Here is a 26,072-nt window from a genome sequence, read left to right on the forward strand (position 1 = left end):
AGGTGAGTCGTTATGCCCGACAGCGGTTAGAGTCCTTACTAACAGGTTTCTGTCACCACTAGAAGGAAAATAAACAAATTGCCTAAAAAAAGCCACTTAATAGCCATAATGCGTTTTCAGCTCATACTCTCTGGTCACACTCGCGCAGCAACAAAACACAAATCTGGCGTAATTAATCTTTTTTATAAATAAACCCACAAACTTGGCATAAAAACCCTCAAGTGTATAATTAAACAAGAGCAATAAGAGAGAAGTTAAGTCGCAGTTATTGCATAAACAAGTGCCGCCGACTTCCGTCACATTTTACGGATCACGTACCGAATAACACCACCCTTCCTCTGCTTCTGGTAAGTATATATATGTACGTGTGTATGTATATATTTATATATGGCGAGATAATTCGCATGACTCATCGGACGTGAAACGAGTTTATCAGAGTGTGTTGTTTGCCTTTCCTCTCTTTTTTTCGCTGTAAATCACAGACTGACGTCATTACTTGGGCGCAAAAGCATGAAAACCCCCGTATCCGCTGCTGCTGCTGCTGCTAGCAGTTCGGTTCCAAACACCGTCCAGATCATACCTAAAACGGAACCCGTCGGTGAAGAAGGTGTTGTCGCCGCCCCAATGTCACTGGATTTCCCAACGCCCGGACTAGCCACCTCCACGCCCAACAAACGTCCCGGCTTCCTTGACCTGAATGCAAAGGGTGCCAAGAATAAACGGATTATAGCTCCGCTGGTCATCAACTCACCGGATCTGCAGGCCAAGACCCTGAATACGCCCGATCTGGAGATCATACTGGCCAACAACCTGATTCAGACCCCGCAACCGGGCAAGGTCTTCCCCACCAAAGTGGGTCCCGTCACCGTCGAGCAGGAGGCCTTCGGCAAGGGCTTCGAGGAGGCGCTGCAAAATTTGCACACCAACTCGCAGGCCTTTCCAGCCGGAAGCCAAGCTGCCGCTGCGGCTGCTGCTGCCGCCGCCGCCGTTGCTGCCGTGGGGTCCACAGCCACTGCCGTGAACAACGGCATTAGCGGCGGAACCTTCACCTACGCCAACGAGGCCAACGGTTCGTTCATCATCAAGGACGAGCCACAGAATCCGGTTGGTTCACCCACCGTTAGCCCCATCGACATGGAGACGCAGGAGAAGATCAAGCTGGAGCGGAAGAGGCAGCGGAATCGTGTGGCCGCCTCCAAGTGCCGCAAGCGCAAGCTGGAGCGCATCTCGAAGCTGGAAGACCGCGTCAAGATCCTCAAAGGCGAGAACATTGATCTGGCGGGGATTGTGAAGAACCTCAAGGATCATGTGGCTCAGCTGAAGCAGCAGGTGATGGAGCACATTGCCGCCGGATGCACAGTGCCCTCGAATCCCACGGGCGCTCTGCTTACAGACAAATAACATTTGGACATAGCCGCCGCGGAGCCGTTGGAGTTGTCAGCTGAAGAGGAACTAGACGACGATGACGACGGCGGCGAAGAGGAGGAGGAGGAGGAGCTGCAGCAGGAAGATGTGGCGGCGGCACTGGACAATGAAACTTCATCGAATTGTCAACTATTAGAGCAGTCCATGCCGCTGGAGCTCTTCCTCAGTGCCGCCACAACAAGTGCCTTGGAGCTGGAGGCTTCCGGCGACTCGCCAGAACTCTCCCTTAACGGCAGTGATTTGCTGGAGGAAGAGGATAACGAAAACGATCAGCCACTGGTGCTCTACATCCTCTCTGACGACGGAACCTGATAGGAATGTGCCTTCTTCCTTGACTTCGTACAACGGCTTCTGGTTTTTGGCCTTTAGTTGCAATATATCCGGAATGCTTCTCAAGTGTTTTGCTTACTTAGTTACCTAGATTAAGCTATGATTAATCGAGTATTATCTGTGTTGAACGTAAGATAATATATATATATAGTTTATATATGATAAAAAATATACGTTGTATATATATATTTGCATTACTTTATATATACATACAAAATTAATTCTAAACCTAAAACTAATTTACTCATCATCCTCCTCTTCATCATCGTCATCATCCATAGCTTCAGTGGCTTCTTCTTCCATGGCGCTATCGGCCTGCTCCTCATCATTTACATCATCCTCGACGTGGAGGTGGAATCCTTCGCTCTTGCTCCACGAACACTTCATTGTAAGCCTGAACTTGGCCATAGGCTTGCCCAGCAGCTTCAGGATTCTCGCCTGTTCCGGTGTCAGCACTTTGCCCTCCTCGCAGACGGTGTAATCACTGTAGATGGTCACAATGCCCTTCTCCAGCTTGGTGGGCAGACCCAATGAGCGCAGATGCGGTTCCATGGAATGGGCAAACTCCTCAAGAGGTCCAGCTGGCAGGGTAACAGTCTCCGTGGCCACAAACCCACTGCGTGCGTACTCCACAGCCCAATAGTTTTCGGCCCACTCCAGAACTTCCTTCTTGGACTTGTCGGTGAAGAGCAGACCCACCTGGCCCGTGAGGCGCTTGGAGAGCTGGAAAAATAAGCAAGTATGAGAGATGCCTTTAAACAATTGACGGAGCACCTTACCTTGTGCAAATCCGGCTCAACTTCCTCGCTCTTGGTGCGTCCCAAACCGATTTGCATTACGCGATTCTTGCCAAATATAAACCTGGAATTCTGTTTCCACTCCTGTCGCAGATCCTTTAGCAAGCTGTTTCTCATATTCTGAACCTGGAACACGAATATATTTGGGTATTTTTCCACACAAAAGCGAATGTCGTCCACAATTCGCTGTTTCCATGCCAGACCCTTGCGGTCGGTTTTGGTCAGGGAAACTAACGGAAAATAAATAAATTACTTTTGATAGCTGAAAAGAGTTGAGGAATACTAAAGCTCTTACTTTTCTTATCACGTTTGGAGCGCGGCATGTCTATTTATGTTTTTTTCGACGATTTTTAAAGTTATAAACCAAGAAAATAATTCCCACACAACAATTCAACACGTGCGGTTTGCTAGAGATGATAAAGATTTATCGATTACTACCATCGTGATTTTTGTAACGTTTTTAAATTACAAAAATATTAATTAGTTAACTAAACTTTTATTTCAAAACAGTTTGCGTGGAATAAATACGAATATTAAAAATATTAAAGACAACAGAAAACCCCTTAAATTATATGTTAAAACTAACAAATAATTTCAAATTTCACAATTATTACGTTCTGATTAAGTAAAGTTCCCCACCTAAAGAATACGTTATCGTAAATTCTGCCTTGGACTGGTATGACCAGCTGCCGCGGCGGGAAAATACCACTCAGAAGAGAACAATTTCGGAAGCTTGGATTTTACTTTAGTTGTCGAGGGTCACACTGTCCGTAAGAAGGTGAATTAACTAATTATTAAGTTTGTTGCTCCGTTTTTGTAAACTAATTAAAATAAGAGTGTTAAGTGTTGCAGGAGCATATCGGTCTTCGTATTCCGCCCTTAGAGTTCCAGGCGCAGTGAGTAATTTCACCTTGCGCCGCCATATTGTCGGCGAAACCCGAAATTTTCCCACAAATAACTGCGCCCACACACACATTTATTGATTCCGAGCGGCCGCTAATTGGATGGCCGCCGCCCTGAGGCGTTCAATATGTGTTGCGTGCGGTATTCGCATTGCGAAAATATAACTGCAAACGGAAAAGCCGTTTTTCATTACCACTGGCAAATAGGACGCCGATGACGTAATTTTTCTCCGTCTTGAGCAGTAGTAAAAAGTAGAGATGTGCGCGTGCGAAAAGCTTCACGCACGCCGCAAGCACGAGTCACGAAAGTAAATTCTTTTACTTCAGGCATACGAGATATGAAATTTTAATTTGGAAACAATAACACAAAAATTTCAAATAATATGAAAGAAAGATTTTAAATCTTGTACAATTTAATTAAATTGGCCTAAAAAGGCCAAAATATCACCATTTTATGTCTTTGTTAAAATATAGTAATTAAAAAACTATAAATACTTAAATATAAATACTTTAAAACATTAATATACAAGTTGTGACTAAAAACAATTCCTGTAAATATTGCATTACTTAAATTGTTGCATTCTCACGACACACGCTCATCTCTGGTAGAAAGCATAAGTGGCGCTGATATCTCGCTTTTTATATGTGTGCGCGCCCGAATTCAATGAAATCCAAATTAGAATTAAGGCAATTTACCGCCGCCCCCCTTATCAATGGCATACATCTCCCGATTAGTTTCCTCCTTGCGGAGTAAAGTCAAGATAAACGCGTAATCTGGGTGCTGAGATAAGCGCCCGTTAGTTTCAACAGGTTGGAAAAACTAACTTTGGCAACTTAACGAATATTACTTAACTACAATTTGAAGGGTAAATGCGCAGAAAGAAGAAACAATGAAAGCTTTAGCGTTTGCATACGGTCAATCCAGAGAGTTGCTAATGAGTTTGTTTTGTGGTGGTGGCTCGCTCGTAAATAAAAGTTTAGGTTTTTAAATTTTACCTGCACACGCAGCACACCTGGCAACTTTACTGCCGCCGGCAGGTTGGCAACCCTGAAAAAGTCGCGTTCGCTCTCTCGCGCTCTCCTTGCGGCGGCGCATGTTTGAGCGTGTGTGTGAGTGCGCGAGGCAAAGATACAGATACTTTCCGTCCGTCATTCTCATTCGTTCGTTGGTAGTGTTCGTTCGTTGTCGTTTCAGTTTCAGTTAATCGAGAATGTAAGTAACAGAATTTTGCTGCTGGCCAGATTGTATCTATGCATCTGTGTGTGTGTGTGTGTGTGTGGTACGTGCGTTTGTCAGTGTTGGAATTATAAAACGGAAAATTGCTAAAAATCAAAGGAAAAAACACGTGTGAAGCCGCCCCAATGAGTAATCCCCATTACATGCATCTATACTCGGTTCACAGGGGAAAATCGATCCCAAAACCCCGAAAAAAAGTTCTACGCAAAAAGTCAAAAGTGTGAATTTGTGCAAAAAAAAAAAGGAGAATAGAATGGACAGAAAGAAAGAATAAAAGAACGTTCCCGATTTGACCGAGTATTGGTGCATGTAGTATGTAGGTGATGCGGTGAGATTCGCTTGTAGCTTCGTATTTCCCGTCATCTTCATCAGCTCATCATCGGTTAAGTTGTAGGCGGCAGCCGACTTCTATATATACGTATATATAGCCAGCTCTATATGTGTCTGAATATCTACACACAGTACGCAGTATATTCGTATATACATATATACTTATATATATATATATATAGTTGGACACGCGGTTAGGTGTGTTTCTCACCAGAAACTCACCACACTTGGCGGCCGCCTGTGGTAGATACATTTCCTCTCTCAGCCAGCGGCGTTCTTATGCGAATGTATTTGTGGGAGAGCGGCGCGGCTTTCCCCCTTGCTCTCTTTCTCCTCTTTGCTCCACGATTATTTTTATAATTCTGTAGCGCCGCACTTGGAAACACGATTTGCTGCTGCTGCTGCTGCTGTTGCCCCACCATCACCACCCAGAACGCAATACGCACCCATACTCACGCACACACATACACACACACACTCTCTCGACTAATAAAAGTTAGTAACTTTTTGTCGCCCCGTGTAGAGAAGGCGGTGTACACATGTAGAGGAATTTCTACATCATCGGCTTTTTTTCAGCTACTGCGCATGCTGTGGCCAATTCACCGTTGGTTGGCCGGCACACACACACACTGCCACACACACACACTTGCGCAGCGATAAAGTTTAAAGTTCCGTCATCGTAAAAATTTTGCCCATGGATTTCATAGAGATTACACTACTTACTAGCAGCCGCAGCAGCTCTCTCTAAAATGTATCACAACCTGTGCCCACCTGTGTTGTTGTTGTTGCCCTTTTTCCATTTATTTATCCACTCAAGCAGATGAGCAATGTTGTTTGGGCTTTCTGCGTGGTCGGAACAAGTTTTTTTTTTTTGTGGCAAATTAGAAAAAACTACAAACATTTTTTGCCCATTTTGGGGTGTGTTTTGTTAATTCACGTTACGCCTGGCTTGATGTTTTGGCATTTCCCATAATAACAAAAAAACATGTCAATTGACCTACAAACGCGTTGGCAGTATGCCGCGCCCACCTACCTTGCTCCCCGCCTCCTGCGATCCACCCCTTTGCCAAGCCCCGCCCCCTGCCGCCTTTATTTAAACAAAGGGTCAATGCCTTTTCTATTTTCGGTCGATCGGTTTACAAATATAAGAAATAATAGGTTCTTTTATCACAAGGCATTCCCAAAAACTGGCTTTTAAAGTAAAAACCCCTTTTTTTATTTGGGAATTGGTAGTCTAATTTATTTATATTTCTCTGAGAACTTTCCTTAACCTAAACTTGAAACAATATCATTTTTTAGGTTGCTTTTAAGGTCTTAATTAGTTTCTATTTCATGTGTAAAACTTTAACTTAATATTTCCAGCTTAAATAAGATTGAATTCGTATTTAAAAGTCTCTTTCCTTAAATAAAATTAAGAAATCAGTTTTAACCGATATATAATTCTTACTTTCTTAATATCTGATTATGCTTGATCTCTCTCATTAACTTTAGACTTGACAGAAATAACTAATTACCTCATTAAAACATAATTAAGTGGTTTAAAATAGTAGTCTTCAATTTACTGACTTTTTAAATCCATAACTTGTATTTTTCAATTGTAAATATCAAAGTCTTGTTCTATACATTTTAATATGTTTTAAAAACTCCTTTTTCAATGTAAAAAATATTGCAATTATAACAATATCTTCAAAAATACTTAATTTTAAAATTGATTTATAAAGAGTTATGTGAAAAAATATTAAATTGTATGGGTTATGGTCTTTTCAAGTTATAGTTGCTCGCAGGAGCTTTAGGAATGCCAGAAATTATACTCCTCCAGTTAGAAAAATATGTTTTTCTTGCTCTTTGAATGACACAATTCTTGTGGCATTTAGCCAAGCTACACTGTAAATCCAATTGAACGCGGTATTTGTGGCTGTGGGTTTTTGGGTGGATGTGGATGTGGATGGTACGCGGTGGTGGCTTGTTTCATGACGCGTTGTGTGGCGACGGCGGCAACAGATTTGTTTTTTTCCATTTCAATCATCGCTCGGTGCACTGGCATTTCGAGGTTTCAGCGGGTCGGTTCGGTGGGCTGGCAAACAAAATGTTTCTTGTCCAGCGGAGACCGCCGCAAGTAGTCTAAAAATACCAACAGCACCAGCGCCCACATGCATTTCCACATACACACACACACACACACACATACACTCACGCCTGCCGCTTTTCCCCATTTCCATTCTTTCCTCCCCTCCCCTGCAAAAAATTTCCCTTTCAAGCTCGTTCCAGGTCGGGCGGAAATTAATCGATTTTCCTTCACTTTCCTCTAAAAACAAACAAGAAGAAGAAGAAGAAGAGGAAAAAAGGAAACAGGAAATTGATCCTACATTTGGAAGTTTGGATAGATCCTATCAACCAAAGAGACTCTAATTGGATTACGTGGGAGGTGTAATTTAGGAGGTGGGAGGGATAACTTAACGACTGTCGCTGGTAATAATTACTGCAAGTTTAATCGATAGAGAAGTTCACCGAGTGGGCAAAATAATTTAGTGCGTCACTGTACGGGGGGGACGTACATAAATATATTTATCTATCTTTAACACACACACACACACACACTCTCCTCAGACATCTGACTTTTGCTCCATTTCTCCCTCTCTCGGTCTCTATCTCTCTATTTTCTTCTCACTCTCTTATTCATGATTTATTTTTAACACAGTTTGTCGAACAACATGTATTTATCGAATCTATCTGCTAGATACTCTCAACGTTCGTTTCGTCGGCATCCGATAAGCCATAAACTTGGCTTTAAATGTTGCATAGTTTATTTAGTTAGTTTGACTTTCGCACGTGCGGCCATGTCCACTGTGCCTGGGTTATTTTTTGCATTTTAAATTTAAATTCCGTCAGCGATTAGTCAATAAAGACTTGCTGCTGCGGAGTAGTGACTCATCGGAGCTTTAAATTCAACACTTTCGTCCAGCGGCGGAAGCATGACAACAAACTAAATTTGTACGACAAGTCATACCCAGGAATATTTAAAGCAAGTGCACAGAGGGGTATATTGGTATTGACGGGAGTTTTGGTTTTGAGTAAAAGTTATTTGCAAATGCATCAATTGAAAGTACTGCTCTGTAACCTTTACATATGTTTTAAAGGTACATTTTTGTTCACAAAAGTATTTAAAAACTAGTAAATATAGAAAGACATACTATTTTTATAGCCCAAAGTTGATAAGTTTTAAATTTCACATCAATTTATAGTAAATTTAATATTTTAAATAATGTAAATGAGATTATTATCACCTGGAAACACTTTGTGAATAGAATAAACTTGGATACTCTTTTATTTTACCTTAAGGTTTACTTATCCCAAATTTCAGATCAATTTGTAGTAATTTAATCGTTTTTAAAACTCTTAAATGAGGCTTATGTCCCTTGGAAAAGTATTATCAATAGTATTAGCTAAGGTGTGAAGTTATTATATCTCAAAGATTCCCTCTACCAATTTTAACTTTATTTTATAAGTATATAACTTTGTAAAACCTACAAGTGCTTATATACCCCAAGAACTCTGATATTCCTCACTCCTTTAGCAAATTGAGTAACAAAAATAAACGCAGTGCCTTAACATTGCCTGCAACTGTGTTGTGCAATTTCCGCTTTTGTGGTGGAATTTAAGCTGAATAACACTAGGTAATCCGTCACAGAAGTCTGTTTAGACTGTTGTTGTTAAGTCAGGTGTTCCCATAAGCAGATAGATAACGGCTTAGGGGTTTAGGCCTCATAAACTAACGCCTTGTTTTACTTTCTAATTTATTTGCAGAAAAGAGCCATTTGAAAGCAACTTTTGAGCGGCATTATCGAACTGTGTGTGGCGTATTTTATTAGTTTTGTGAAGTAACCGAAAAAAACAAAAAAACAAACAAAATGTCGACAGTCGATAAGGAAGAACTGGTCCAGAAGGCTAAACTGGCCGAGCAATCAGAGCGGTAAGTTGATAAATTAATAAATAAGATCACTAGGAGATGGTCTTAAGTAGATTTTGTCTCTTTTAATTACAACTTTATAGCAGTGTTCCTGCTTTATAAACAAAGATATCAAGCCAACGTTTTTATTTTTATCTTGAAATGCATTTTTCTCCTCTTAAGATATAACCTTATCTTTATATAGTCTATGATTTATGTATATATTAATGACTAATGGAATTTGTTTTATGACATTGCAGCTACGATGACATGGCCCAGGCCATGAAATCCGTCACAGAGACCGGCGTTGAGCTTTCAAATGAGGAAAGAAATCTGCTCTCCGTTGCCTACAAAAATGTGGTCGGTGCCCGCAGGTGAGTCCTCCCATCTAATTAGACTAAGCGCCATATTTCATACCCTTCCTTCCCCCTTCCCCCCTCCCCCTCTCCACCTGCTCTTCTTTTTGTGTCCGTAAAAAACCAGGTCATCGTGGCGTGTCATCTCCTCCATTGAGCAGAAAACCGAAGCATCCGCTAGAAAACAGCAGCTCGCCCGTGAGTACAGAGAGCGTGTGGAGAAGGAGCTGCGGGAAATCTGCTACGAAGTTTTGGTAAGTGTCTGCGCAAGTCTCTTCTCCATCAGACTCGGAGTCTGATGGATTTATGGGGTTGTAATTGGTCCATCTAATTATTTTTTGATACACACACACAGTGGCTGCCTTTGCCTGGGTTAAGCCTGTCCTGGGAACCTGTCCGTCAGTCAGTCGGTCTTCTAAAAATATATGTTTATGTATATAATATATGAAAGCAACCCCCAGCTCAGATGGGGTTCTGATGGGTTGGGTTTTGGGTGTGAAAAAAAAACCTTGTTTTCTCGCCCACTTTTCCTGAGAAATATAAAATTTGTTACAATCAATAAATCTATTTTTAAAATGAATACGAGAAGAGCATTTCCCATATATTTTCCCCTCCTATACGGAGACAGTATATGGAATTTATTGCCATCAGAGAAAATAGACCACTTCCCAGGGTTGAACTTGGCGACTGAAAGGATATATATTCCTCCCCCTGATCCGCCCTCTGAATGGTGTTCTTATATTAGATTAAACTCAGCTTTTGAGCCTTTGATGGGTTTTTGAAAACGGCGGGGGAAATGTGTGCAGGTGGGCTTACTTGGTTAATTCTTGTGCATAATTGAATGGAAATTAATTGAGATACTTGTTTGGTTTTGGTTACAGGGACTTCTGGACAAATACCTTATTCCAAAAGCCAGCAATCCCGAGAGCAAGGTGTTCTACCTGAAGATGAAGGGTGATTATTACAGGTATTTAGCCGAGGTTGCCACAGGAGATGCACGCAACAGTAAGTATCAGAAGTCACTCAGCAAAACAAAACACATATAAACAAACACCAGCCGATATATGATAACCAATCTTATATATGTATATATAAATCAATCTTGCAACCACAACAGCCGTTGTCGATGACTCGCAAACCGCTTACCAGGATGCATTTGACATTAGCAAGGGTAAAATGCAGCCAACACATCCCATCCGTTTGGGTCTGGCCCTTAATTTCTCTGTTTTCTACTATGAGATTTTGAACTCGCCAGACAAAGCTTGCCAATTGGCTAAACAGGTTAATACCACCACAACGAATCGAAACGAAATGTTTATATATTATGGCAAAGCGGCGAAGGCAGACACCTTCACATTCTCCATTTACCAGATCTATTATTATTACTATAAAGTGTTGATTTGTTTAATTAGTTTCTTTCTAACCTTAATTTTTTGGTATTTGTTTCTTTACTTTCAAAACAAAAAACGTGTGAAAAACGTGTGTGTGTAAAGCCGTCGTTGAGGACTCGAAAAAAGCCTATCAGGAGGCGTTCGATATTGCTAAAACCAAAATGCAGCCAACACATCCAATCAGATTAGGTCTAGCACTCAACTTTTCCGTCTTCTATTACGAAATAATCAATTCACCAGCGAGGGCTTGTCACTTAGCTAAACAGGTTCAGTTCAAACTTATACATATGCCACTCTTTTGCGATGTATACTTAATACACTTAACCCGCTCTCTTAATTCCCTACTAATTCAATTCAAATGTTGTTTTGTGACTAAACCGAGTAAGATTTCCAGAGCGTTTACTAAAAACCAAGTTTGAAAAGTTTTTAAAAGCCTTATTCCTACCTGCTATCACATTTCTCTGTTGATTAATGGTTATTAAAACAATATGAGTTTCCTTGGAAACTTAAGAACTTGAGAACTTTCAGCAAATTCTGAAACTTTCTGAAACGCCTTTACTTAACCTTGCCACCCCGCATGATAAATTAAAACAAATAAAGTTTGCCTGTGAAACAAACTTACCTTTGCGGCCTTTGCTGGTGAAACACTTTATCCATCTTTTTTTTCTTATTTTATTTAGTAGTTATGGTTAAAAAAAAAGAAACCGGAGAGTCACTGAAATTGGCAAGAATATAAAATCATTAAAAAAGGCCAAACAAAAATGCTTTAAAATTGGTTAACTGAATTTAAACAGCCTTCTTAAATGATTTTAAATCGCTTGCTTTATATCGGTGACACTTCTTCTATATTTTATATACACAACACACTGTTTTTCTGCTTTAAAGTTTATAAATTTGTTTTTTTAGTGAAGCCGATACATAAATAATTAATGTACGAATGATGAAACCTAATGCCAAGTTTGAAAATGCTTTTGTTTGCATATTCCGCCTTGCCAAAAAAAAAAAAACATTTCCTTTTGATTTTACCAACCCAAAACCTTATAAGAATATCATTTAATAATGCTTTTATTTATACAATCCGATATGTAGGCATTCGATGATGCGATAGCCGAGCTGGACACACTCAACGAGGACTCCTACAAGGACTCGACACTCATCATGCAACTGTTGAGGGACAACCTGACCCTCTGGACCTCCGATACCCAGGGCGACGGCGATGAGCCACAGGAGGGCGGTGACAACTAACCAAACAACTAAGCAAAAAATGTTTCCTTTTTGACTATGCAAATATTATTCAGTAATACAAAAACAAACAAAACCAGAAACAACAAAGAGAAACAAATATTATAAAAAACAAAAACAAACAACAACAACAAGAAAAAACAAAAGAAACAAACGCAAAACCAGCAAAAGCAAGCAAAAACAATTTGAATTGAAACGATAATCCAGGCGAGCGAAGTGAGCAGAGGTGCAGGCAGATTTGAGATACATTTAGATCGACGAATTCGCGAGGATGATGAGCGGCAGGACTCTGTGCTTCTGTTCATTTGAGGCCGTTCGGCTGGCCACTCTCTCCTCCTCCCGATTCCCCGGATTCGGATGTTCCGGATAGTTTTTTTTTGCTCGCAGCCGAAGGAACTGCTGCTTCCGCTCTTCTCCTCTTTGGAGGAGAGATGTGTCGGCTGATCCGATCCGATTCTGAAAATGTAGCCGCAAAGCTGCAGCAAAACTGCTTGAGATGAAATACAGAGAGAGAAAAACAAAATACAGCATCGCATGAATGTGATGGAACGAGCGCCGATACGGAGTGTCTTGGAGTTTTTTGGCGATGGGATTTTTTTCCGGTTTTTTGAATCAAATTAATCTAGCAGATAATTCGTCGTAATTGTATGTGTGTTTTTCTATCCCCCCAAAAAAAACTCTGGAGAGGCTTCGTCTTGCGCTCGCCCATCGTCTGCCCGATGCCTCGTTGTGGATTTCATCCTTACAGAAACAAAACAAAACAAAATTAAATAATATTCCTAACTGTATACACAAGAAGAAATGAAATGAGATAATTCGGTTTATTATTATATGTTTTTTGCAAAGAGTCCAAATTGATTAATTTAATTGAATTTTTCGTATGGCAAGAACAGAAAGAATAGCAAACAACAACAACAACCAAGCGAACCAAATGAGAAAAAAACAAACAAAAATAAAAACAAAAACTTATGTATTATTTGTAATTCTTTTTCTAAACAAATAAAACCAAAAAAAAACCTAATTTCCAATTCTTTATTATTTTTGAATTCGAATTTATTTCCCCCCCCAGCCCCCACCCACTCACACCACACACACACACACATAGTGACACAGGATTGCATTTGCGGAAATTGATTTAAAAAAAGAAAATCCAAAGAAGCATAAATCACAGCAGCAGGAATCATATATCTGTTACGAGGATCGATCGCGGAGAGAACGGATGATTACAGATACAACAGAAAAATAAATATAATAATTGTTCATTGCTATTTTTTATACATGTCTTACATAAAACAAAAAAGGGTTAAAATCTAACAATTGCAAATTTCTTTGTTGTTTTCTCTTGGTATAAACAATTGTGAAAAGCATAACTCATTATAATACATACATATATACACGCATATTTATATATCCGAAACAAAACTGTGTCTGTCAAAATGAGATTTTTTGTAAATCGAAGAAAGAGTCCGACCGGAAGTCACTGGATTTTTTAATTATTTCCGGATCTGTGCAACATGGCTAATGGCACGAGTTTTATTGTGCGCAAAATGTCTGCACAATTTTTAAAATTATTTTAAAATACATATGTAATTCCCACTTTATCGCCACACTTGTTCCTAAACGTCTGGCATTAGTTTTCTCACATTTAAGCATTTTTTTTAATGACTTTCCCGGCTTGAAATGGATTTTTCTTCGAAGTAATTACGACACTTTGCAACCTGCAGCAAAAATCAGCAATGAAAATACTAACAAAAGGAAAAAAAAACACAAGATTGAATCAAAATACATAAATATTGTGAACTAAAAACTATTCAAATTTTTAATTTATACATACAAGACAACAACTTTGCATGTGTATTTGAAAAACACAAAACAAAATATATACATATATTATTGTCCAACAGAAAACGGTAATCATAACATACAGAGCATATGTATGTATGATAAAAGTAAATGTATATTTTCGCAATTGAATTTATCGCTATATTATGAATGTGAGGAATATAAAACCAAAATAACAAAAAACCAAACAAAAAAATATATATATTTAAATAAATGAAACACTTTTTTGCCGCAACGCTAATAAAGTCGAAATCCCAGAAATATATAAAACTAATAATAATAATAAAATATTGTGAAACTGCAATACACATTCATACAAAAAAAATTAAAAAATAAATTAAAAAACTGAGTAAATGACAAAAAACAGATGAAAAATGAAATCCGGGTGTAGGCGTAAATTGTATGCATATATAACAGAGGCAAAGATTGATGTATGAGTGGAATATTTAAGTTTATTGAAATTACAGTTTCTTAATTACCAACAAAAAAACAAAACAAAAATTAAATAAATAATAAAAAAAAAAACAAGCAAATGTTTCTTTTTGAGGGGGTTTCCCTTGATTTAAAAGTCAATAAAAATCAAAAATTCGAATGTAAGAAATATAGGAATATTGGCACAAAACCAAGCAAAAATGTGCGATATTTAGGATCAAAATTCATATTTGGCATGCATTTAATTAAATTTCAGGTATTCACTAAATTTAAAACCATGTAAGTGGCTTTGATTTCATATAAAGTTTAGTTTTCTGAAAGATTTCTATAGCCGCCTTTTAGAATTAAATGGGCGGTTGGTAATAAAATCGCACAAACTTCATGGAACATTGCCATACCATAAATACTTAACTGGAAACACAAGCCACGGTGTCCTTTTAAAGCCAAAGGTATATATTATATAAATATATAAAATATATATAGTATATATATTTTATTTGCTAGTTTACCCTTATTAGAACTGATCACTCATGGATACGAACTTACACAGGACATAGCACTTTCTTGACCTATGGAATATTCAATCTGTAATTTTTACCCGCTTTATGGAATTTATCTAAATTGATTTCATCTTCAGAAAACAAACTCAATTTCTGATAAACACCAAAAACCAGGAAATATATCAGTTAAGAAGGTGCCACAGTGAAAACTGCAAAAATAACTCTGATAATGACAAACCCATGGCCAATTGTGTTAAGAATCTTAGCCTATATAATATGGCATATATCCATCCAGACATTATTAAGGATCTTAAGAAATGTAGAGGAGTTAACAAGAGAAAATGCGGTGAAACACCTGAAGAGTTGAGAAAATGTTTGAAAACCATGCAGGATATTGTTGATTTTGTGCATCCCATAATTCCTTATGTAAGCTAAGATATTTTTTAATTATTTTATATTTTAATTTAAGCACTTGTCATCTAGCTTTTGTATCTCGATGTTGGATTAAGAACTTTTTTAAATTTAATTTTAAAACCGAATTGTGTTTTTGTTAAAATTAACTTTGATAATTAAGAACTTAAACCTATCTTTGAAATTTTACTAACTTTTGTTTATAAAAAAAGCGCCTTTTATATTTTAAAGATTTTAATTCTGTTTTATACAATATTTATTATTCTTTAAAGAAGAAAATAACTTTTATCTAAACTTTTACTTTTTGTGGAAAAGAGAATAATATTCAAAAACCTTTATTAAATTCAAAGGTCTTAATTTGTAATGTATATTCTTAAATTTCCAATTGTATTTTTTTTATCCAATATTATTTCCGGATTCTGATCTAGCTAATTAATTAAAGAACTAGTAAAGAGCATAATTTCGCTATTTATAATTTACTATTTTCTATTTATTATTAGTTTATATTTATTTTCATTTAAAGAATTTATAAAGTGATTAAAAAATAAAGAAACGGTCAATTTATCGATAACGCACACTCACAATTTCCTCGCCCAACGGTGAAAGCTTTCGAGCTTTTACTCGCCCACCGAGGACCAGCTGATCAACAGCTGATTTCGCTGACACACATACTCGTGAGTGGGTCGAACGTAAACAAACCGAGAGCCAATTGCTTAAACGCCTTTTTCCGCTCGTTCTGACTCGCGCAAAGTGTTTTATAACTGATAATACCTGCCCGCATAATACCCACCTTAAATTACAATAAAAATCGTTGAAGTTTTGTGGCTCTAAGGATTTAAACCACGCAACGGTGGCATTGCATCAGTAACGCACTCTTACATAGCCATAGCGCCCGCGCGTCCCTGTGTGTGCGTGTGTCTGTGTTGTGTATGCGTCTGGCCAAAAGGTCGTTTCAAGGTTACGTCAAAAGCAAAAGCGAAACTTGTGAATACTCGTGAATATATATCGCTAGTAACTGAAAAGCCACGGAACAGAGCGGAAAGGAACATTAGTATTTATAGCCACTTTGGATATAACATTGCCCAGCTCCAGCTGTAGTTCTCGGCTCATTCGGGGAAAATAGTTTGGAAAAACAGGGAAAGCCTGTGTGTGTGCTGAGTGTGTTTGCGCGCGTGTGTGTGCGTTACGTTATATACCGTTAATAACCGAGATACAGATAGCGTAAAAGAAAAGAAAGATACGAGTGCCTAGAAAAGTTAAAAAAAAAAAACCATGAATTCGGAAATTAATCAACGCTTCCTGGCCCGCGGCTCCCAGAAGGACAAGGGCCTGGCCGTCTTCACCAGCGGCGGGGATTCCCAGGGCATGAATGCAGCAGTTCGCGCCTGTGTCCGTATGGCCATTTACCTGGGATGTAAGGTAAGTGAGTGAGTGAGTGAGTGATGACCTCTGTCAAGTACTTTCCACCCAAACAGGCCAAGCCAGCATCTCCCCATTTAACCCCTTTCCATATTAAGTAGCCGGAATTTACTTACTATACGATGTATGTGTATAGTAACTGCCTTATCAGCCGGTCGAACGCAAAAAATAAAAGGTGTTAAGCTAGTTAGATAATCTGCCTCTCTAATCGTTGCCGAAAGAAATGAAAAGAAATAGAAATTTCCCTGCTACGACGAATCAAGAAAATATATGTGTATATGCGCACATTGACATTGGGTTTATTTCGGGCCACCTCCACATGCGATTTCTTCTCAGACTTTTTGGCTAATTTGTTTCGTTTCAAGTTGTTGTCGCTCTTAATTTCTATTTGTATTTTATTTTATATACATCCTTTTGTGAGGGTATTATTTGTTTGATAACAAGGAAAAGGTTTATCTTAAATATTAGAATATTATTTAAAAATATTTTAAAGAAATTGTGTTTGGTTTGAGTCAGTTCTAGTCAGTTTCTTGATTCATTAAGGCTTAACAAAGTTCAAAGACCACACCAGGCGAGTAGATTTAGTCGGGTCCTTTAATTACAGATGAAAGAATATTTTCTTATCGATTTAAATTTCCAATTATGTAAACAAAAGCATAATTGTATTTGTTAATAGTTAATTTCCATTTGTTATACCCTTTAGTCAGTCGGAAGCTTAAAAAACAGTGAAGGAATCATTTGCGACCCCATAAATCATATATATTTTTGATCAGCACAAAATGCCGAATCGATCTAGACATGTTTGGAAGAAAAAAATTTTTCGAAATTTTTTCAACATTTTTTAAGGTTTAAAAATTGTCAAAAAAAAAAATGATGAAAAATTGAATTTTTAAAATTCTAAAACTTAGTATGCAGATTTGTTAGCCTTGGAAAAACTAGCACAGAAAAGTTTTCCGAATTGAATTTAATGCATTTTTGGCTTAATTATGAGATTTTAAAAATTTTGATTTACTTAAAATATGGGCATATAATAAAAATATTGATTTAATTTCTCTAGAAGCTTTTCAAATTGAAATTCATGCATTTTTGATTAGTAATGATCTATTTTAAATGTAAAACCATTATCCTATGGCTAATGGCAAGGGTAAACACACTTCGGCTTTCAAAAGTAACCTTTTCTTTCTTGTATTTTTCATTACATCTCTATTAAGTTCAACTTTTAGGATCCTTTTTTTTGCCCTCAAATATGCAAATATTTAAGCAAGTGTTGTTGATTGAAATTGATTAAAATCTATTTCTTTGAATTCAATTGAGGGTCAATGAAAGTGAAAAATTATGACACGCGACAAAGGCAATTTGTGATAGCCAAACCAAATATATATATACATATATAAACATATATATGCATATAAATATTTTATGTGTTTTAGCAAGACAAATTTCCGATTAAAATTCTGCTGAAACGCTAAGTTATTCAGATCTGCTAACTGCTTGTAGAAATGTTAAAATATTTTATTGATTATTCATTGTTTGGAATTATTTTTAAGTACTACCTTGTAAAATTTTATTAAATAAACTTTGCTAATTTTTAGAAATTGTCCCGCAAATTTTCTAATTTCATTGCCTTTCTTTTCACCATGTGTAATTTTTAAACTTATTTGTTAAATTTTTCACTCTGTTAATTGAATGCCAGAGGTTTATGAGTATGGAAATTAATTAAAATTAGTTTTAACCAGATAAAGCTTGGCCGTAAAATGTGATGATGTCATTTAAATATTTAGACTCTTTAAGTCTTACACAATATTTGAGAAAATTGCAAAACCTTTGTATACTCATAAATATAATATATTGTTTGGATTTGTTGTGTAAGATGTTACTTTATGCTCAGATCTTTGCTTCTTTAATTTAAATTTAATTGTAAATACTAAAATTAAGAAATAAATTAAACATTTATGGTTTTCCATAATGTTTTATAGAATTTTTAACAAATCTTCTAACAGTTTCTTAACTGTCTGTAATTTAAGAAGGGTAAGCCTTCTTAAGGGTTTTAAATATATTTTTCCTTAGCCTTCTTAAAGAGTTTTAGTATAATTTCCTGTAGTTAATGAGTTTTATTATATTTTTATAATTTTATTTACTTATTTTAAGAATTTTTATAGACTTCTAAATGAATTTAAAACACTTGAAAGATCCCTAGCTCATTTATTTATTGATTTAAATAAAATCTTTAATTAATTCCTCTTTAAATATCCTCCTCCCCTCAGGTGTACTTCATCCGCGAGGGCTACCAGGGCATGGTGGATGGCGGCGACTGCATCCAGGAGGCCAACTGGGCCTCTGTGTCGTCCATCATCCATCGCGGTGGCACCATCATTGGCTCTGCTCGCTGCCAGGACTTCCGTGAGCGTCAGGGACGTCTCAAGGCCGCCAATAATCTGATCCAGAGGGGCATCACCAATCTGGTGGTGATCGGAGGCGATGGCTCCCTGACCGGCGCCAATCTGTTCCGTCAGGAGTGGTCCAGTCTGCTGGAGGAGCTGGTGAAGAACAAGACCATTACCACCGAGCAGCAGGAGAAGTTTAATGTCCTGCACATTGTGGGATTGGTAAGAGGGATTTCTTTCCCCTTTGAACTGAATAATTGATATAATTATTTATTAGGTGGGTTCCATTGACAACGATTTCTGTGGCACGGACATGACCATCGGCACGGACACGGCCCTGCATCGCATCATTGAGGCAATTGATGCCATTTCCAGTACGGCGTACTCACATCAGCGCACCTTCATCATGGAGGTCATGGGTCGTCATTGCGGGTAAGTTGGGAGTCTTGCAGGTTAGCCTAAGGACACCTTAAGTGATTAAATGGGGATCTCAGCTAATAAACCTGCACCTGAATATATATAAATATATAAATGCACCCCTAGCTATCTGCCGGTGGTGGCTGGCATTATCTCCGAGGCAGACTACGTCTTTCTGCCCGAGTATCCGCCGCCTCAAGATTGGCCCGATCGACTTGTCCTCAAGTTGGAACAGGCAAGATCCCGAAAGAAAATGGATATATCTGTTGAATGTTCATCGATCTTTAGTGTCCCTAGAATACCCTTTCCCCTCGTCTCCCTTGTCTCCCTCCCTTTTTGACTAATATAAATTGTAATGTGATTTTTTGCAGCTATTTAGCTCTTGTGGGCGGACTGGCGTGCGAGGCGGATTTCATATTCATTCCCGAAATGCCGCCCAAGGTCGACTGGCCAGACAGGCTCTGCTCCCAGCTGGCCCAGGCAAGATGCTGATCTTATAAACAATTTCATGATGCACTGAGATGCAAAGTTTTGAAGTTTTAAAGTAGAGGGATAATATTTTTGAAATTTTAAGGATTTGTTTCTGATTTAAAATGAGGATTAAAAAGATCTAAGCTCTGATTTTTAATAAAAGAATAATTTATTTATCAGTTATTAATTCAAAATAAAGTCATTTAGATTTAAAATCAATTAAAAATGTGTCTAAAAGATGCTAAGAATTAGGAATAACCTGTTTTTCAAGGAGTTTTACCTTTTATAGCATACTTATGAGCGCAATTTCAAAAGATATTAAAAGCAAAGCTATATCTGAGCCTTTTTAAGCACTTTCTGTTCAACTTCTAAATAAATAAAAAATGAATAAGCAAATAAAAGCTATTTTTATAGTTCTTAGCACTAAAAAACTTTAAAATTCCCTTGAAAATATTATCCCCCAGTATAAATAAGACTTCAAAACCCAACTCAGTTTAGCTATTGTGGCTTATATATTTCTAGATAAAAGCATATGTAGTGCATTTTTGGTACTTTTCAGTACTCTTTCTTATGAAAAAGAACACACACACACGTCATACAGAAAAGCTTTTTCCTATTTTCCGCTTTTATCTGCACACACGAATGTATCTCAATCTCTCTTCGAATATGAATACCAATCGAGATTTGGAATGAGAATTGCACTGTTAATGTCCATTTGTCCCAGCATCCCCTTATCATATTGTAACTAATATTAAGTTTACTCCCTATATCCCCCCCCCCCCCCCGATCGAAACATTTGTGAAACATTCATTTATTATTTCTGTTTTGTATTTAATCTTTTGTGTTTTTTTAGTTACTTAGCCATATCGGCTGCCATAGCCACAGAGGCTGATTTTATGTTCATTCCGGAGGAGCCGGTTTCGGTCACATGGCAGGACGAGATTTGTCTCAAGCTGCAGCAGGTCAGGCTTAGAGCGAACTTGGTTACAAAACCAATATACTCTTTCTCACACCCTCTCTTTCTATACTTAATCCTGGTCGAAAAGTTGAAATTTCCTCAATTTTCTATTGCTTTATTTTTCGACTGAAAGTTTTCATGGCGATAAAAACAGCTTCAACAGCTATTTGATTTAATATTTGTTTCTGGGTCTTTGGGTCTATTTTTGTTATCCTTTGTGCTCCTCATGATGTCATCGAGCTCCTTTATTAACTTTCCCAACTCCACTAAACCACTCATCCTCGTTTAATCGACTTGTATATCTCCATCTTCATTTAATTATTTATTTTTCATTGGATTGTGCGAGTGTTTTAGTTATGTGAAGTTTCTTTATTCACAAACCAGTGCGTTTCATAGCTTGAAAATGTTTGGATAAATAAATATATTGGAAGTATTTTACTCTTTTGGGATAGAAATCGATATAAGGTATATATCAATCAAAAGTCAGATATTTTTGAGCAAATACTATAAGCTTTTCTATACCAACATTTTAAATATCGAAAAATATCAAATTTAATTGTAAAATATTTGTAATAACCCCTGAAGTTGGTATTTAAATTCATGTAAAAATTAATATTCATAAGGAATGATAAGAAATATTCATATATTTAGCTTGAAATTCTATATTAAAATCGATATTATACTCATTTTCATATTTCTCATAAAAATATGAATGCCAGCATATGTAAATATACATTACCAATCATAAACCTCTTCATAAATTAATTAAATGTATCTGCAACTAGTTATGAAACGCACTGTACTCATTAGCTTTCTGCCTTAGAGTTTGTCCAACATTATTTAGATATCAACTGACACATTCTATAAAAAAACACATCCTAAAAAAGATGATATCTTCATCTTCATTAGTTATATGTGCTATTGTTGTAGTTCTTGTATCATCCTCACTCTGGATTGTATACTAAAACCATAATTAATTATTAAATTTATTTTAAAAAAATCCCAAAAACAGGAACGCTCGGCTGGCCAGCGTCTAAACATTGTGATTGTGGCCGAGGGAGCCATGGATCGTGAAGGACATCCCATTACCGCCGAGGATGTGAAGAAGGTGATTGATGAGCGTCTCAAGCATGATGCCCGTATCACGGTCTTGGGTCATGTGCAACGTGGTGGAAATCCCAGTGCTTTTGATCGTATTTTGGTGAGTGAACCCCGCATAATCTGATTATATATAAAGCTAAATCCTATAATTCCTTCCAGGCCTGTCGCATGGGCGCCGAGGCCACTCTGGCCCTGATGGAAGCCACCCCGGAGTCCGTGCCGGTGGTCATCTCTTTGGATGGCAACCAGGCAGTGCGTGTGCCTCTAATGGAGTGCGTGGAGCGCACTCAGGCGGTGGCCAAGGCCATGAAGGAGAAACGCTGGGCGGATGCTGTCAAGTTGCGTGGCCGCTCCTTTGAGCGTAATCTGGAGACATACAAGATGCTGACGCGATTGAAGCCACCCAAGGAGTGCTTCGATGCCGATGGCAAGGGCATCGAGGGCTATCGTCTAGCTGTGATGCATATTGGTGCACCAGCCTGTGGCATGAATGCTGCCGTGCGCAGCTTTGTGCGTAATGCCATCTACAGGGGCGATGTGGTCTATGGCATTAACGATGGCGTGGAAGGTCTCATTGCCGGCAATGTGCGAGAGCTGGGATGGTGAGTCTCTAAGACGTGATATAATAAGGAATCTATATTAATCTGGTAATGATTATTTCCAGGTCGGATGTCTCTGGCTGGGTGGGTCAGGGCGGTGCCTACTTGGGCACTAAACGCACCCTGCCCGAGGGCAAGTTCAAGGAGATTGCTGCTCGCCTCAAGGAGTTCAAGATCCAGGGTCTCTTGATCATTGGTGGCTTTGAGAGTTATCATGCCGCAGGACAGATTGCCGATCAGCGGGATAACTATCCCCAGTTCTGCATTCCCATTGTGGTCATCCCATCGACGATTTCGAACAATGTCCCGGGCACTGAGTTCTCGCTGGGCTGTGACACCGGTTTGAATGAGATCACCGAGATTTGTGATCGTATCCGTCAGTCGGCGCAGGGCACCAAGCGTCGTGTGTTTGTCATCGAGACAATGGGCGGTTATTGCGGTTACTTGGCCACCTTGGCCGGGTTGGCCGGTGGCGCCGATGCTGCCTATATCTATGAGGAGAAGTTCTCCATTAAGGATCTCCAGCAGGATGTCTATCACATGGCCTCCAAGATGGCCGAGGGCGTCTCCCGCGGTCTGATTCTGCGCAACGAGAAGGCCAGCGAGAACTACAGCACGGATTTCATTTACCGCCTGTACTCGGAGGAGGGCAAGGGTCTCTTCACCTGCCGCATGAACATCCTGGGACATATGCAACAGGGCGGTTCGCCCACACCCTTCGATCGCAACATGGGCACCAAGATGGCAGCCAAGTGTGTGGACTGGCTGGCCACACAGATCAAGGCCAATGTGGATGCCAATGGTGTGGTTAACTGCAAGGCACCGGACACTGCCACGCTGCTGGGCATTGTTTCCCGGCAATATCGCTTCTCGCCGCTGGTGGATCTCATTGCGGAGACCAACTTTGAGTGAGTAGAGATGGGAGATTCTATAAGAAAATATATATATTAATGGTTATCCCTTCAGTCAGCGCATCCCCAAGAAGCAGTGGTGGCTGCGCCTGCGTCCCCTGCTGCGAATCCTGGCCAAGCATGACTCGGCCTACGAGGAGGAGGGTATGTACATCACCGTCGAGGAGGAGTGTGATACCGATGCCGTCGCCTAAACAGGGGGGAGGGGGGAAGTCCCTCCTTCCGCTTCCTGCTCCACGCTCCACGCTCTCCCCATCGCTGCATCCTCAGGCCCAACGAGTCATCTTTCTCTCTCTGTTTTTGTTCTCCTACTTTTTCGCACCCTCGAATCTTGTCTCAATGTTTGCTTTTTGAGTTGTTTTCTTTGGCACCGCATCTGCGCTATATATCTTTATATATATACACTTGTGTATCCGTATTCCGTATCCTTATTATGGTTTCACGTTTACGAAACAACGAGGAGGTGTTCCATGACAGCAGCAGCAGCAGCACACATACGAAAGTATTTCATCATGATGCATACACACACACACGCACAAAAAATACATAATTTATTTATATATTTGCCGCCAGTCGATTTTCTTATGATTTTCTCGAATTTCTCGAACTCGAACTTTTGAAAAGCCGTTAAAAGCCCGTTAATAGTTGATTCTACATTGCAGGTATGTTATCTCTCGTACAACAACAAAATACAACAAATTAAATGTTAAAAGTATTTAAAAAAAAAAAAACGACAAAAACCGAAAATACGGTTCAATAATTCTCTTATCTGCAAGTGTTTTTCGAGTATTGTTATCGAACGAACTATATTTATATATCGTGACGTGCTAAAAAATACATAATCAAAGGACCTGTAGGCACCAATTTAAGAGACACTTTCGTTTTTCTAGCAAAGGTTCAAGGGAGGGGTTAATTTTCAAATTTCATCTGAAAGATATTTATTTTTGAAAAATTCCTTAAATTAATTTTTGCCCGCCACTCTTGGTGAAAAACTTGGATAAGATGTACCTATATTAAGCAGTTGATTCTCGTCCGCGTGGTTCTTATTGGGACCTAACACAAGCAGTGTCAATCTGGTACCACAAAGACCGATACAATTATATATTTTTAATGTTTCCATAATCAGCCGGTTTAGCTCCTTAGCGCCAAACAAAGTTCTACACGTTCACAGAACAACAGTGTAGAATGTCATAAGGGAATGTTAAGGCATGTTTAAATGGGATAGAATTTTCATGTAGAATAAGATATTTTTAATGTTTCCACAAACTGCCGTGTTTGGCGCCTAAGCACAAAACAAAGTTCTACACGTTTACAGAACAACAGTGTAGAGTGTCCCAGGGGAATGTTAAGGCATGTGTAAGTGGGATAGAATTTCCATGTAGAATGTACGTAAAATGTTTACAGACACTCCAGCGACGGGCTGCATCTGGTAACACTGCAGAGATGGATTTATAATTTTCCCACTTGCAGCCACACTACCGAAAACAAAAACAAACACAAAAAAATTTCGACGCGTTCGGTTGCGGAGCGCGGTTTCTTTGTTTGTTTTCGGCCGCCAACCGCTCGAAATATTCGAAAACTCGTAAAAATCAACTAAACTAAAGTGTGCTAAACTGTGCAAACAACCAGAATGCAAAAATGTGTGCATAAAAGTGACAAATAACGAAATGAAAAACCAAGTTCGCGAGCGGCGTTCCTTGTTTCCGTGTGTTTTGGTTTTTAACTCCCGCAAGCTGCTTAACCAAACGTAGCGGTGTTTCAAAGTAACCCAGTAACAGTGTTTGAAAGCAACCTTATTATAAAGTATGTCTTATTTATTATTATTTTTAGGCATGAAAATGCCACCCTCAACCGCGTCCTTTGCCATTGTGTGCGTGTAACGTGCACTCGCACGCGAGTGTTTGTGTTCGTGTGTGTGTGTGTGTGAGCCTTTGTGCAAACAAAATAGCCGCCAGCTACAACAAATTGTTTATATTGTATTTGCAACGAGAAAATTTCTGCACTAGCTTTACCGTTTACCGTTAGAGCAAGGGTAAGAGCAAGAGAGTGAGAGAGTAAACACATTCAACATGTTGCAGTCACTAAAACTAAAACAAAAGCAAAGCAGCAAAAACAGCAACAACAACAACAACAAGAAGAACACAGTGGATCAGCTCTGCCGCTCACTCACTCGCTCTCACTGCCGCCGCTCTCTCTCTCTCGAGTGTTTTTGTCGTGTTTTGTTTTGATTTTCACAAAAACACACTCTAACTGAGAGAGAGAGAGAGCAGCAGCGGTGGGAAAGAGGCACAGAGAGAGAGGGAGAGCACTGATTTGTTTGTTGTATTTGCAATCTAATAAAATTCTGCTCTGTTTCTTGTTGTTGTTGCAGTTTTTATTCGGATTAAAAGTCAAGCAATTATCAGTGCTAAATAAAAATAAACAACAAAAAATATCGGAATAAAATTGGATTATCGCCGAGGGGAAAGGAACTAAAAGTAAGTAATTTTTACAAAACTTATCGCCCTAATTATGTGGTTTTATTATATATTTATATGCTCAGCGTGGGTGGCTGTTTGCATTTCGAAACCAGTTTTTGTGGTTTCATATATATTTCTGTTATATTTGATAAGACCTTGAGGCTGCGCTGCCTGTAGAACTTCGTTTGATTGATGTCTTTATGCTTGGGGCC

General features: G+C 38.7%; 6 protein-coding genes across 22 annotated transcripts in view; 5 read left to right on the top strand and 1 right to left on the bottom strand.

The window, feature by feature from the left end:
- The first annotated feature begins 105 nt into the window (after positions 1 to 105).
- Positions 106 to 1,976, top strand: Jra (Jun-related antigen). The gene is made up of 2 exons (XM_086831266.1): positions 106 to 347; positions 483 to 1,976. The coding sequence occupies exon 2, from the start codon at positions 511 to 513 to the stop codon at positions 1,399 to 1,401; it is 891 nt and encodes a 296-aa protein (XP_086687392.1). The 5' UTR covers positions 106 to 347; positions 483 to 510; the 3' UTR covers positions 1,402 to 1,976.
- Positions 1,402 to 1,976, top strand: LOC147645039 (uncharacterized; the record flags this gene model as incomplete). Its single annotated transcript, XM_086830931.1, has 1 exon — positions 1,402 to 1,976. A coding segment is annotated over one exon (336 nt), but the record flags the coding sequence as incomplete, so codon positions are not given.
- Positions 1,913 to 3,263, bottom strand: RpLP0-like (ribosomal protein LP0-like). Its single transcript, XM_020945016.2, has 4 exons — positions 3,167 to 3,263; positions 2,848 to 2,959; positions 2,535 to 2,782; positions 1,913 to 2,478 (listed from the first exon to the last, which is right to left on the bottom strand). Exons 2-4 carry the CDS (start codon positions 2,873 to 2,875, stop codon positions 1,996 to 1,998), a joined length of 759 nt encoding a protein of 252 aa, XP_020800675.2. The 5' UTR covers positions 2,876 to 2,959; positions 3,167 to 3,263; the 3' UTR covers positions 1,913 to 1,995.
- A 36-nt stretch (positions 3,264 to 3,299) lies between these two features.
- Positions 3,300 to 12,977, top strand: 14-3-3zeta (tyrosine 3-monooxygenase/tryptophan 5-monooxygenase activation protein zeta). Of its 5 annotated transcripts, none has more exons than XR_015271301.1 (7): positions 3,300 to 3,448; positions 8,826 to 8,991; positions 9,228 to 9,341; positions 9,451 to 9,577; positions 10,205 to 10,328; positions 10,441 to 10,980; positions 11,804 to 12,124. XR_015271301.1 is itself a non-coding variant. In XM_020945020.2 (7 exons), the coding sequence occupies exons 2-7, from the start codon at positions 8,930 to 8,932 to the stop codon at positions 11,957 to 11,959; spliced, it is 747 nt and encodes a 248-aa protein (XP_020800679.1). In that variant the 5' UTR covers positions 3,300 to 3,448; positions 8,826 to 8,929; the 3' UTR covers positions 11,960 to 12,977. The 5 variants fall into 5 exon arrangements, 4 of the variants coding, with proteins under 4 accessions (XP_020800679.1, XP_086687426.1, XP_020800677.1 ...); XM_020945020.2 differs by having other exon boundaries at positions 10,441 to 10,604; positions 11,804 to 12,977; XM_086831300.1 differs by having other exon boundaries at positions 10,817 to 10,980; positions 11,804 to 12,977.
- Positions 12,978 to 14,338: 1,361 nt separating this feature from the next.
- On the top strand, positions 14,339 to 24,270 carry Pfk (ATP-dependent 6-phosphofructokinase). 12 transcript variants are annotated; one of them, XM_020945008.2, is made up of 12 exons: positions 14,341 to 14,509; positions 14,562 to 14,679; positions 14,735 to 14,817; positions 14,868 to 15,156; positions 16,459 to 16,560; positions 18,825 to 19,166; positions 19,222 to 19,376; positions 19,488 to 19,596; positions 21,803 to 21,991; positions 22,051 to 22,493; positions 22,556 to 23,398; positions 23,457 to 24,270. In XM_020945008.2, the coding sequence occupies exons 1-12, from the start codon at positions 14,466 to 14,468 to the stop codon at positions 23,593 to 23,595; spliced, it is 2,856 nt and encodes a 951-aa protein (XP_020800667.1). In that variant the 5' UTR covers positions 14,341 to 14,465; the 3' UTR covers positions 23,596 to 24,270. The 12 variants fall into 12 exon arrangements, with proteins under 12 accessions (XP_086687381.1, XP_020800667.1, XP_020800665.1 ...); XM_020945006.2 differs by lacking the exon at positions 19,488 to 19,596 and adding an exon at positions 19,733 to 19,841; XM_020945007.2 differs by lacking the exon at positions 19,488 to 19,596 and adding an exon at positions 20,686 to 20,794.
- Positions 24,271 to 24,875: 605 nt separating this feature from the next.
- The window catches only part of mam (neurogenic protein mastermind), a 90,911-nt gene continuing 89,714 nt past the window's right edge, over positions 24,876 to 26,072 (top strand). Inside the window, exons 1-2 of one of the 2 annotated variants that reach the window (XM_086831160.1) lie at positions 24,876 to 25,204; positions 25,773 to 25,878. The gene's annotated coding sequence lies outside the window, so the exon portion shown is untranslated. The remainder of the gene's footprint in view (positions 25,205 to 25,772; positions 25,879 to 26,072) is intronic. The other variant, XM_086831164.1, reaches the window with a different exon arrangement.

This window comes from Drosophila serrata, unplaced genomic scaffold (assembly GCF_035046125.1).
Source record: "Drosophila serrata isolate PLE 108 unplaced genomic scaffold, ASM3504612v1 contig_26, whole genome shotgun sequence".
NCBI lineage: Eukaryota > Metazoa > Arthropoda > Insecta > Diptera > Drosophilidae > Drosophila > Drosophila serrata.